General features: G+C 39.9%; 2 protein-coding genes across 2 annotated transcripts; both read right to left on the bottom strand.

Annotated features, from left to right (window-relative positions):
- Positions 1-1,966: 1,966 nt before the first annotated feature.
- LOC106376284 (40S ribosomal protein S4-2-like) lies at positions 1,967-3,505 on the bottom strand. The gene is made up of 4 exons (XM_013816351.3): positions 3,354-3,505; positions 3,004-3,081; positions 2,634-2,912; positions 1,967-2,529 (listed from the first exon to the last, which is right to left on the bottom strand). Exons 1-4 carry the CDS (start codon positions 3,354-3,356, stop codon positions 2,101-2,103), a joined length of 789 nt encoding a protein of 262 aa, XP_013671805.1. The 5' UTR covers positions 3,357-3,505; the 3' UTR covers positions 1,967-2,100.
- A 1,117-nt stretch (positions 3,506-4,622) lies between these two features.
- On the bottom strand, positions 4,623-12,504 carry LOC106376282 (E3 ubiquitin-protein ligase listerin). Its single transcript, XM_013816349.3, has 14 exons — positions 12,158-12,504; positions 11,964-12,081; positions 11,829-11,891; positions 11,670-11,747; positions 11,466-11,557; positions 11,008-11,110; positions 10,688-10,840; positions 9,508-10,599; positions 8,900-9,402; positions 7,350-8,731; positions 6,106-7,133; positions 5,561-6,019; positions 5,240-5,470; positions 4,623-5,099 (listed from the first exon to the last, which is right to left on the bottom strand). The coding sequence occupies exons 1-14, from the start codon at positions 12,211-12,213 to the stop codon at positions 4,872-4,874; spliced, it is 5,586 nt and encodes a 1,861-aa protein (XP_013671803.2). The 5' UTR covers positions 12,214-12,504; the 3' UTR covers positions 4,623-4,871.
- Between the last annotated feature and the right edge of the window lie 1,467 nt (positions 12,505-13,971).

Here is a 13,971-nt window from a genome sequence, read left to right as displayed (position 1 = left end):
TCTAGGTTTCCTTATTGTGTTTATCTTAACATATTAAACATCTAATAATATGTTAAGTTTCCACAAGCTTGGAATTATCCAACATTCACCCCCTTAATTCCAACTTGAATTAGGGAGATCAATTTCTTGAACTCCGATTAAGCTCCTCATTTGCTTGAACATAATCCTTGCTAATGGCTTGGTAAGGATGTCAGCCTTCTGCTCAACACCCGGTACATGCTCCACTTCGATATGCCCGTTCTCCACACACTCACGAATGAAGTGATACTTCTTGAGTACATGCTTACTCCTTCCATGGAAAACTGGATTCTTGGTTAGAGCAATGGCTGATTTGTTGTCGATCCTAAGCTTGACTCTCTCGCCTTCTTTGCTTAGTATCTCACTCAACAATTCCTTGATCCATATAGCTTGCTTCGCTGCTTCTGTTGCTGCCATGAATTCTGCTTCGCATGATGACAATGCAACCGTCTGCTGCTTCTGCGACGTCCAAGTAATCAGTGATGAACCGTAGTAGAATGCATGTCCTGACGTGCTCCTCCCGTCATCGAGATCAATGTTGTGACTGCTGTCACTATAACCAACGACACTCCTTGTCCCATCTCTCCTGAAGAACAGACTGTAGTTTGTTGTTCCTTTCACATATCGCAATATGTGTTTGATGGCTTGTCCGTGAGTGTCTCTCGGATTGTGCATGTATCTGCTAAGAACACCTACTGCGTAGCACAGGTCGGGTCTTGTGTGAAGCAGATACCTCAAACATCCTATGATTCTTCTGAACTCGGTAGCATCTATCTCTCGCTCATCTTCAGCTTTTGAGATCTTCAAATTCGCCTCCATTGGAATTTGAGTTGCGTTACACGCTTCCATCTTTGTGTCACATATCCATGTATGTTTAACACCAGCCGATCTATCCACAAGCTCACACGCCTTGTTTCTTGTGATAGAATCCACCTCGGCCGCCATAGCTTCAACTCTATTCGCTTCACAGAATATATTGAATTCGCCTGAGGCAAACTCTCCTCCTCTATCGGTGCATCCTAGATTGAACATAGCTGAGACAACCTCTCCTCCTCTATCGGTGCAACCTAGGTTGAACACAGCTGAGGCAAACTCTCCTCCTCTATCGGTGTGAGATCTTTTGAACCGATAGAATGCCTCATGATTATCTGCTGTCGTTGGTGGTGCGGTTTGTCCACTCAAATCTCCAAGCAATAATCTTAATGGCTTTGATGTACGAACCATGGCCTTAGTCAGGAGTGAGTCTCTGGTTTGCTTCCCTGCGAGACATGTGTCACACACGCCTTCTTCGTGTGTTACACTCGGGAATGAGTGTCTCGTTTGCTTCCCTGCGAGACATGTGTCACACACGCCTTCTCCGTGTGTTACACACGGCATTCCGACAATCATCTCCTTCCTCCTCGTCGACCAAACCTGGTAGTTTGTCGATGACAACATCAGACAATGGATAGATGTGGATCCAAAGTCTTTGATGTGTGGCGCAGCTATAATCACGTCGGCCATCTGCTTTCGTGATCTCTCCTCCTGTCGCCAAAACCTAAGTTTCACCTTAAGCTTAGATTGAGTCTCCAACATGAGACTCTTTAATGATGGTAACGGCCCAACCTGACTCTGATACCAATTCAGATCTCTTAGAAACACAAAGAGTTATAAGAACAACTTTTCTTATTAGCTTTAGAAACTACTCAAAACTAAAGCTCTCACTATGTTTCTCTCAGATCATATGGAACACCTCTCCATTAGACCCATATTTATATGAAAGACAATTCCAACATGTGGGATATGGAAAACACAAACCTAACCTAAATAGAAACTTTTTTTTCCTATTTCTAGGTTTCCTTATTGTATTTATCTTAACATATTAAACATCTAATAATATGTTAAGTTTCCACAAGCTTGGAATTATCCAACAGATTGGACAGTGTTGTCCTTGTGTTGTACTAGATCATGTTTTAAAACTCTTGAAATAGATAAAATAACTTAAGTTCCAAAACTGAGTAGCAAACCAAAAGATGCAAAGTGAGAGTCTAAGGAAACAAAAGTCATCTAAAACGACATGATAAAGAGCTGAAAGTCGAAAACTTAAGCAGCTTGTTGGCCAGCGAGCCTCTTCCTGGCTTCCTCGATGATGGTGAGCTTAATACCTTTACCCTTAGGAAGAGAAACCCAGGGCTTAGTTCCTTTGCCGAGGGTGAAGACATTTCCCAACCGTGTTGCAAACTCATGTCCTGTAGAGTCTTGGATGTGGATTGTCTCGAAGCTTCCCTTATGCTTCTCACGGTTCTTAATCACACCAACACGCCCTCTGTTTCTTCCTCCAGTCACCATCACAACATTGCCGACATCAAACTTGATGGAGTCCACAATCTTGTTCTCCTCCAGGTCGAGCTTGATGGTGTCATTAGGCTTGATGAGTGGGTCAGGGTAACGGATGGTGCGACCATCGTATGTGTTGAGGTAAGGAATACCCTTCTGTCCGACCTGGATAGTTCGAACCTTGCAAAGCTTAAACTAAATATAGAGCAAAAAAAAAAACAAATCTTGTTAGTATACATACACGTCAAACATTAGTAATCTAAACGATGACACAAGAGAGAGAGAGAGATCAAAGAAACCTTGGCTTCCTCATCTCTGATGGAGTGGAGACGGAAACGACCCTTGGTGTCATAGAGAAGACGGAAGTTCTCGTTAGTCTTGGGGATAGAGACAACATCCATGAAACCAGCAGGGTAGGTCTTGTCAGTCCTGACTTTGCCATCAACCTGGATGTGCCTTTGCATCAAGATGGAGATGACCTCACGGTAGGTGAGAGCGTACTTCAACCTGTTCCTGATGATAAGAACGAGGGGAAGGCACTCCCTCGACTTGTGGGGTCCAGAAGATGGCTTGGGGGCCTGTGTGAAGCCAATACGAGCAATGAGATATATATATATATATATACATGGAGACAAGAAGAGAGAGAGAGAGAGAGTGCAGAAGACATACAAAAGCACCACCGAGTTTGTCAAGCATCCAATGCTTAGGGGCATTGAGCCTCTTCAAATGCTTCTTCAAACCTCTCGCCTGTACAATTAACAGAACAACAAATGCATATGTTAGATCGATAGAAATGACATTTCAAGTGCTAAAGAGATTCCATCATGAACTAGAGCGGCAAGGAGATCTAAGTAAGCCAGATCTAAAGAAAAACCACCATGATGCACACAATCAGATTGTTGCTACGAAGCTAAGTTAACGATAGTCTAAGTCACTAACACAAAGCTCCAGGGAATCAAACTATGAAACCATCAAAGATGTAAACAGTCACTAGAATAAAGAGAGAGAGGATGACTAACCATGATTGGAGTTTGCAAGCGTAGCTCCGATTCAGACGACTAGTGAAGTTGTGAGAGAGAGAGAGAGAAAACGAGTGAAACCCTAATTTTGTTTAAATACCCTATTCCATCTAACCCTCTTCAACAATTTCTTTAGGGCTCGGCCCATTTATCCAAACTTTATTTAAGCCTTATGGGTTTTAACTAAAATGGACCTACTGAACGGTGCCGTTTTAGTAGTCCCTTCCACTTGTCATCTCTGCTTCGGTGAAGAAACATAAACTTACGGCATATTGAATTGTACCTATGAAGGAGGCTCATGTACAAATACACACAATGATGGTAAATAAATCGATTTCATATATATCCTACGTTTCCTACATTAGCGGTGTTTAGGCATGGGCGTAAAATCCATAATCCGAAATCCGAACCGAAAAACCTGATGCGTATCCGGTCCAAAATGTAAAAAATACCCGAATGGATCTCGTAAGGTGGTACAAAACATATCCGAACCCGAAGTGTTATTAACCGAACCCGAACGGGTAACCCGAAAACCCAAAAAAAACCAAAAAATCCGAAAAAAATATCCGAAGAAACCGGTCCGAATGTCCAAACTAATATACAATGTAATTATATAAAACATGAATATATACTTCAAATATTCAATTTCATATTTATTTTTATATGGTATCTAACAATAAGTATTTAAAATTTAAATAACTACTTTAAGTACTTAATTATATATAAATAAGTATATATTTCTTATGTTTTGCTTTTAAATTTTAGATTTTATTTCAGGTATATCCGAACCGATCCGATATTAACCCGAATCCGAATGATTTATGGTTACTTTATGGGTTCTATGATGTGATACAAAACCGACCCGAACCCGATGTGTTATATCCGAACCCGACCCGTACTTGCAAATTTACTAGAATGGGACCTAAGAAGTGTTATAAAAAAGAACCGAAATCCGAAAAACCCGATCCGAACGCCAACAGGTACCCGAACGCCCAGGCCTAGCTAGCGGTGATGGTCTTTTAACATATTTACTTGGAAAACAATATGTCAAATGAAAGCAAGTATACACACTATGCACTCAGACATGACTGAGAACTTACTTAGGTTAACATCATGGACTGAGTGTCGTATTTAGTTAATGTTAAGCGAAACTGAGCAGCCAGAGTAAGCTGAGAAAGAATAGAATGAGCTGAGAGACGAGGTCGCCTGAAGAAGACAATCCATGAGTACACCCTGCTACTGACCCAAAGGCAGATACGACAGAGAAAGAGGGGAAGTAAAGCTTTTCTATATATATTATTATCCTTTTCACCATCTTCCACATGTATACTGAAAATCATTTATTCTTTCCGAACAAAACTCAACACATCATGTAAATCTCTGTATATCAATGCGACCTACGTTCCTCCTCAAACTCTCTTTGATGGAAAGTAAAAAAAAGTAAGAAGAGTGTTTGTGTTAAAAGCAAAACTCACACACTAATGTCACAAAACATAACCTCCGCTCCGTTTTTTTCAATCAGCAAGGAGACTGGCACAAGGGGCAGACTTTCTTATGAGAGGTAAGGAACCACTTGTCTAAACATGCTTTGTGGAACTTGTATTTGCATGTCACGCAAGCCCGCCTTGGAAGGCTGTGATTCACTGTGTGGATCACACTGTAACATATCGGACAGTCCTCTACTCCTTCAAATTCCTTGTCCGAGTTTCTCTTCCATATTCTTATCGCCTCCGCTAGAGCCCCGTTCTGTTTCCAATCACCAAATTAAAATTAAAAAGATATTCAGCCCAAACAAGCACCAAGTTTATCATATCTTGTTCTACTTTTTTCGTGAATCTACCAATGGAACTGGATATCATGATTCATGACTGACAAAAGTACAGTACCTGATTACGAACAAACATTAGCATAGACATCAACCACTTCCTCTGCTTTGCGTCGCTTATTCCAATACTTTTTGTGCAATTGACATCAACAGGCCTGAGTGGGTAAGAAACTGGAAGACGGATCACCAGATCCATCCCGGTTTCATCCTTTGTATATGTAGCAACCACTTCATTAGCCGATTTACTTATGCTGACTGAAAAGCTATCATCATTAAAGTCTGCCTTCTTTATCTGCGGATCACATAAAACAATGCAGTGCCATTGTATTAGTGGACCTTCACTACAACTCTGAGAGATGAGAAAAGGTCTTAGTGCACATACCTGAGACAGTTCGTTCATGATTAAAGAAGGGCTGCACCACGATCTTGTAAACGCTTCAATCGAAGATGATGCAGATCGATCACGCATTTCGCTAAACCACCCTCTAACGTAAGCTGGAAGGACACGTATCATCAGACCATATATCGCTCCAGCAAGCGCAGCCATTTTTCCGGTGTCAATAGGCCAAAGTGACTCAACGGTTGACAGGGACGAACCCGTTGTTATCGCAAGAACTGCTGCAGATGCTACCCCGGATAAATCAGACAGACCAATCGCATCTTTCTTCTTCAAGCTCTGTGCCATGTATAGTTCTAAAGGAATATGCTGGAAAAGACTATCTAATATCAACGGATTTGCAGTTCTCTCTATATACTGCACCAGTCTGTCTCGTCCTTGTGTAAGTGAAGGTAAAGAGTTAACATGCGAGAGCAACAAAGACCATGCCAGAAATGTTTGCACCTGCCATTAGAAGCGGCTATTACAGTAAATGGTTTGTACGAAGAGGGGCAAATAAACAAACGAAAGCTTTTGAAAGTAAAGTTTACCCGTTCTGGCGCAGTTAAATCCGTATCAAGAAGTTCATAGTTTAACTCCTCCACCATACACGATATTTCATCTCTTAGCCCTAGCCTTTCTTCAGATGGAACGTTGATGGAGTCCTGATCAATGAGAGACTCATCACTGGGTGACGCATTCCCATCAGCAACTATGGCCAGCCTTGAAATAGGTTCGGTAGACAAAACAGTGTATGCAGCACGTTGCAAGGAAGGGATTGGTGCGGAAGAGAACATTATTGCATACAAAGAGTTTATGGCTCCCTTGCTTAGACCCCAAAATTCCACCGCTCTGACAGCTCTATCTCTTGCACGAGGAGAAGAGTCGACAACAAGATGAGCCACCAACTCCCAGAATTGCAAATGATCAACTCTATATGAAGCAACCAGAGATGCTGCCTCTGGGGAATATGAAGCAGCAATAGCCTCAGCAAGTCCGGTGCAGAAGAAAAGACGCAGAACACCTTCAAGTATCCGATCTTTAACCGGCTCCCATATTTCATCTGCCAAAGAATTCAAATTGTTTTCACCTTCAACTGATTTATGTTTTACTAATGCATTAAGCAAGGAAAATGCTGAGAGAGCATTCTTGGCATTGGCTAAAGAAGGATCCGATATAGAAACAATATGCCCAAGTCCCTCAAGAGTATCAATCTCCTTCTCCTTGGAAGAAACACCACTAATGAACTCATTGACGTTCTCAGATGTTTCCTCCATCACAACTACTGCAGACTGAATCAGTCGCTTCAAATTAGAAAAGACAAAATCCCAATCTTCCTCATTAAAATCGTTTCCACAGTAGCTAACTGCAACGGCTATTAGTCTTGCCAGAAGAATTTGGACAGCTGGAAGTTGAGTAACTACGCTTGATGCACGAGGAACTTGCCTTTGTTTGCGAAACAAGTCAAGCAGAAGTGTTCTCTCTTCATTGCTCACATGCATCTGTGGTGCCTTATCTTCTTCAGCCATTTCACTAACGGGATAACAAGAGATAACAAGCTGATACCAGTCCTCCATATCTGATAAAGATAACGAAACAACAATCAGCAAGGCATGCAAAGCAAAACTAAAGAAAGAAATATCACAAGTCCATCTTATTTCAGTAGTAAATACTTGCTCTATATCTACCGCCAGCCTAATCATTTATTTAAAAACTAAGCAATGTACAGATAATCACGATGAGATCACTAGCCATGAAAAATATAACATTGTAAGAAAATTAAATGGGGCCTCACCTTCCCCACTTTGCCAGAGGACCAGAGGAGGAAACGACAAAGACCTCTCCAGCCAACCTCTAAGGAAAACTTCCAGTGGTAGCCCAGTGTCTTCACCAGAAACATCAGATTTGGTTGTTGTACGTAATGGTGAAATTATTATGCTCATAATGAAAGGAATGGTTCTCAAACAGTTTTTGCTTGTCTCTTCCCCTATGAAGAGTTTATCTGTGACCATTTTGAAAGCAGCAATGGCTTCTTCTTCTCTCCAAATGTTCTCCTTAAACAAAGTGGAAGTCAATGACACTAGAGCCCTCAAAAAAGGTTCTTGGACGTCCTCTATGTGATTGTTCAATTCAACCCACATGTGTTCGGAGCTCTCCCTCTCAGCCTCTTCATCCTCTCCATGCACAAGAGCACCATTCAGTAGAATCTCAAAAATGAAGTTTAGTAAATCTGCCCTCGCTGGTTCACTCTTACAATATGAGACGAGTGCTGGAAGGAAAGAAGTTTGAACACTACCCCCTGGCCACTCCCACGTGCAGAGTATTTCTGCGGAAAGCCAAGCTTGGGAGGATAACCCATTATCTTTGTGGCCACCAAGAAATCGATGAATCCCCATTTTCATGACCAGACTTTCAATGAAAGAAACAAATCTTTGACTCTTGGATGCCCTCAATTCGTACAAATGAGCAGGCAGGTCACGCGTATTAATGCTAGCTAACGAGCTGGGGCTGATCCACATAGGCCATACATCACTCTCAAGCAGGAGCAGCCCACATATATTTTCTTCATCAGTTTGATCCAACGAGAGATACTCCAATACCTCGGGCATCCATGAAGCACACAGTAACGTAAGTTGACAAGGTTGCAGATCATCCTCAAGTTGAACAACTGACCGTAAGGACTGAGCCAGAATCCTTGCTGTACTCTTCCTGACATCATAATTTATAGATTTCCAGAACTGATTATTTATCTTAGAGCAAACAGCATGAACAAAACCACACACAAGATCCCGATCCTTTCTCTTCTCTTTAAACTCATATAGAGTATTGTCCACTAGTGATGATAATCTGTTCTCCAAGTCAATGATAAAGATAGAAGACAAAATCGTTGAAAGTAGAGTGGCATCTTGATTCAGACCCTTTAAACTGAAGATACTACCATCAATAACTTCTGCTGCAAACTTAGCCACCGTGGTCGCATCGACGGAACTGCTCAAATCAAACTCTATATCAACAGCCACAGCGATAAGAGAGGAACAAGTATCATTGACTGAACATAATGGTGACTGTTTGATAAAAGAAAGAAGCCTTTCGAGGATCCCTCTATATATCAAGACCAACGAGCTTCTTGACACAAAAGAAATACTGCTGTCTTCCGTTGAACCACCCAGAACTGAACTGCAGACACATAAATATAGAATAAGAACGGAGATCAAGCAAACAAGCAGTCTCAAAGAACTGGCTGAGAAATGTAAATGCAAAATCTTGGATTCGTGAGCTTGAATTAAAATGATATGAATATTAGCTTTGTTTGATACTGTTTTATAGATATATTGACTAACTTACCACAGGAACTGAGCAGTAGAGGTTGTAGTCATTGAGGAGGAATGGACAAGACTTATAGCAGTTGATTCTATGAGGTTGTGATGCCAATCGACTGGCCTAGAGCCGATTCTTTTATTCAACCCCAGCCCAGAACTTCTTTTTGTAATTTCACCCCTTGCCTTCTCTAAAAGCATTTCTATAGAAGCCAGGTTATTAAATCCCTGATGTTGTTGATCAAATACATAAGAAATTACATCACTCCACTGCTGAGTAAAACATTCATCATCAAGTAATGAAAGCAAGAGATCTTGTTTAGCTGCAGTCGAAGAGTCATGTCCATCCATACACCAAGGAATTAAGACTTCTCGGAAAACTTTAATGAACTTCTCTGAGCTCATATCACTCCCTTCATCATCAGAAAGAAGGGTAGAAGTTTCTATACAACCAGTAAATGATGGAACTATCTTTCTCGGTCCAAAGATTGATACTGAAACTGACAAAAGCTTCACAGCATCTATCAATTCCTGAAAACAGAGAAAACCACATGAGTTAATCAAGTAAAAAACATCATACGGCATTACAGCTTACCATGAATTAAAAATGGCAATATAACATGAACAATAACTTACAGATGATTTTATCCACGGGAAGGCCTTGGACAACAGTGGCCGTATAAATTGATCTAAAGGCCAACTCTCAGCTTCGGAAACTGAGTCTCTCTCCAATAACAAGAGAAAGTCAATCATTTTTTTCATGCTGCCCGTGATTATCTCTAAATTTCCCTGCTGCAGCGTATTCAAGAAGCTCTCTTGAACATATTTAAAGAAAAAAGACAGCAGTTTCTGTTCGAGTAAATTAACTCCTGAAAGAATCTCTATGATGCATCTTCCTAGCTCTGACAGAAAACTAACTGAACTACTCATGCTCAGAGTTTCAGCTGGCTTTTTCTGAATAGGCGGAGTACTGCCCTTAGGTAGTTCAAATAAGTTTGCCCATAAAATCTTCACAAGGACTTTATCAATTAGAGCAACTTGGAGATCTTGAATGGAGTTGGGATTATCGCAATACCTTGAAGAATTACGCAACCCCCAGAGAAAACATTCAGTGGTTGCACGAAGGAGTGATAATTGATCCGCCCTGGAATCACACATACTCCTCCCAGCCAATAAGTTAGTGAAAAAATTCACGAAGAACTTATCAGCTTCTACGGATTGGGTTGGCATAACTTCCAGGAACAATATTAATGCAGGGTAAGAAACCAGTGGGGATCCAAAGCACCCGTTCCTAAGAAACTGCCATAAGTGATTTAGAACAGATTTATGAACATTCAAGTTGCCCCAACTCTGCGGAAATTTTCTAAAGAACAGCAAGACAGCCTCCCACATTGAAGAGTGGCAAATTGGATTATTTTCTCGAAAAACACCAAGCAGAGCTGGTGCAAGACATCTAACGTCGCCTTCACTAAAGACTTCAGGAACATTTTTAATGAAGCTGCTCAACAAAGAATAAGTGGCTGACCGGATACTAGGGCTTTCAGATTTTAGAAAGTTCAGAAAGCATTTATGGAAAGAGAACAACTTCTCAGCCGAGGAGGTTGCTACTCTCCTAGCCTTCGTGGCAAGTTTCGATTCAGCATTTAAACTTGCAGAGCCAGCATTATCGGGTTCGTGGAGCAAAATATCAAGAAGTGTAGCCAACGCCACCAGAGACGAAGATATCATCTGAAAACAACGCAGAATAAGATATCGGGAAATAAAAGCCAAAAGGAAAAGTTGTGCCTTAACGTAGATTTTCACCCATATGGAGTACCTGCTGATACATTTCTTCTAATTCATCGGAAGCAAGTGCTTTATCAGACAAATTTTGAGGGGTAAGTTTGAGATTTTCCTCCAGATAAGCAAAAATCTCAGCTGAACACAGATTCAAGGCGTCCAATCTCTTCTCCTGGGCAGGGAAAGCTGCCTGTTCAACCATGAAAATCGAAAAAAATAATGTTTTAACATAGTACAAGCTAACCAGAACTAAGAGGTCAGCTCACTAGTCTAATAAAATGACAAGAGAGTTTATTATAAAAAGTGTGGCATCTACACACAAGGTAGAAAAAGAAATCTTGAGAACGAGGTGCCAACCTGCAAAGACGACTTCGCTGCTTGAGAAACTTCAGAAGCCAAATCAAACTGTGAAAACCACCAGGGCCCCATTATAGACTTAAGATGAGGTGCTAAATCTCTCCTACCAAACATATAAGAAAATACGAATTAATGCAGAATACCAATCATCGAGAGAGAAGGCAAAAAAGAGGAAATATCGCATGAATGCTACGACTATATCAAGACACATTCCCTATATGCCACGCCCAATATAGTTAGGCTTCTGCAGTACTGAGCAACAAACGATTCATTCCAAAAAAAATATTCATGTATTCCTTTGATGTAGATGTTAAGAAAAACCAAAGCAAAATCATATTCATATCTCACTAAAAGAAAAATCCGAGTGTGATGCTAAAAGAAAAATTAAATGAGAGACTACATAGGAATGACAGCAAGAAAAGAGCATGCATTAGAAAATTGAGAGTCAAAGTACCAACCCGACACCAGCGACAACATTAGCCATGACCTCATGCGTAGCTCGTCGAACATCTCTATTGTAGTCCAGTATCAACTTCTTGTACTCAAATGTCTGGAAAAGTACGAGATAAAAAAAGTCAATGAACAACCAAAAGAACTACAACGTGAGGAAGACAGTGATCAACATGCTGCAAAAACCCTAGTGTGTCAACAAAGAAACATACCCATTGTGGGATTAATGGCAAAAGCTCTTTCCCTTTCTTCTGTTTAACCAGTTCTGACAAGGAAGCTAGAGCTTTAATCTGTTGAAACCACAATTAACAAAACTCAGACGAAGAGGTAATTAATAATTATACTCCATTGAATAACCAGAAAGGCGTTACCTTTGTTGTAGGGTCCTTCCTAGAAAGACGTTGCAAGTGTTGGGCCATCTCACTATCCAAATCCTACAATAAATCCACAAAGATGAGAGACTAGCGTTCAAGAAGGCACAATCAATCAAAGAGGAACAAACATACCAAAAGGGGAGCAGAGTCTTCGTTTGATATAGAAGATTCGAATCTAGAGCTACCAACATAGCCGCCAAAACCTAGGCCGGCGGCTGCAGAGCCAGACGGCAGCAGAGAAGCTGCCAAGCTGCTCAGAAAGGTCAATTCAGTAAGCGAATCAATATAAAAGCGGAAAGCGAGGAGGGATTGAAGGTTAATTTCACCTGCTGCTGGAAGGACGAGCCTTGCTCCTTGCAGCGTCTCCTTTGGGTCTACCCATCTTGTTCTACTGTTAGATGGAGGAAACGTCTGCTTCTTTAGAAGAATACTGGGAAGAGGGAAGGAGAAAAGGGTGTATGATCGGTCTAGCGATTAGATTAAAGTCAAGGGTCGGCGTAGGAAGGCGGTGGTTGTGTGGTCGCGCCGTCGCAGGAGGAGACCAAGAAAGTTCGTCGGGGTCGAGCGTGTGCCGATTAGGACTGGATTTGTTAGAGTCAGGCCCAGTTATTGACGGCCCAGCTAATACTCCTAAACCTAAGAAAATATTATAAGACGGACATATAGGGTCGCTTTGCTGGCTTAGATGTGAATCTTGCTGGTTTATGAATATAGTCCTATCAGATAGACAAAAAAAAAAAAAAAAAAAAAGGGAAATCTGTTTTTTTAGAGCAAAAAAATGGTAACTATGTCTCTTTAGACTAAATTATACTACTTTATGTCCTATTAGACTATTTTTTTCCAAAATGACAGTAATGCCCTTAAAATTGTAATTTTTTTAAAAAGATATATATTGAGTTCGACAAGGAGGATCGATCGATCCCACTTTACAAGTTATAGTGGATCGATCGATCCCGATCATTATTCAGAACAAAAAAACACGAAATATATACTGATCGACCTGATCCATTTCACTCGATCGGCGAAGGTCGATTTACACAGATCGACCGATCTGTAAGAATAGATCGATCGATCCCGTGCCGAGGAAAGAATCCCAAATCAATTTTTTTGGTTTTGTATGATTATATCCGGATTGATTCCCACTTGATTTGAACCGACCAAGCATGATTTCAACTCATTAAACTCGATTTCTCTGGGATGAAAGTGAATATTCTCAAATATTCTCAAATATTTGAATTTCTAAAAATAGGAATTTGAATTTCTAAAAATAGGACACGCCTCTTCAAGAATGTTCCATCGACAACAACTAGTAGCACCCCTTTGAATTTGAATTTCTAAAAATAGGATATTTTTCTCTGGGATGAAAGTGAATATTCTCAAATCGATTTGTCGCTTTTTTTGTTCCTTTTTCGTTTTTTTTTTTTAAATCGATTTTTTAAAAAATATAAAAGAGAATATTCTCAAATATTTTGTTTCCATATTTTTAAGAACTGATTTCTTATCCGTAGAATACAACTAATATGTAGAAATCAGTTTCTACAGTTTTTTAGAATTATAGTAATATTTAGAATTTGATTTCTACATGTTTTAGATTTATAGTAAATCTGTAGAAGTCGGTTTCTACATGTTTTAGAATTAGATTAATGTGTAGATTTTGATTTCTAAGAATTTTAGAATTGTAGGTTAAGCGCAGAATGTGTATTCTACATATTTGTAGAATACTCCTATTTACGTAGATCACGTATTCTAAACATTGTAGATTCAATGAAAAAAGTAGATTTCGTTTTCTACGTCATAGAATGTCATTTCTATTTTTTTTAGAACATAATCTGAAATTTATAATTTTAACTTTTTTATAACTGGAAAATATACCATTAAGTTCATATAGGTATTTTAATAAATGTTACTATTTTTCCAAATTTTTTTTGTTTGTAAAACTATTTATTAAAATTATTTTCATAAATATTAAAGGGTATTATAGGAAAATATGACACAAAATATAGATTAGTCTAAAGGGACATAGTTACTATTTTTTTGCTCTAAAAAAACAGTTTTCCCAAAAAAAAAGGGTCGTTTAGGACCGAGTACCGACTTTGGTAAAGGAAAAACTGCCAAAAAGCCATTTTATACCCAAAAAAAA

Source organism: Brassica napus, chromosome C9 (genome assembly GCF_020379485.1).
Source record: "Brassica napus cultivar Da-Ae chromosome C9, Da-Ae, whole genome shotgun sequence".
Classification (NCBI taxonomy): Eukaryota; Viridiplantae; Streptophyta; class Magnoliopsida; order Brassicales; family Brassicaceae; genus Brassica; species Brassica napus.
This window is presented reverse-complemented; position numbering and strand designations above follow the sequence as displayed.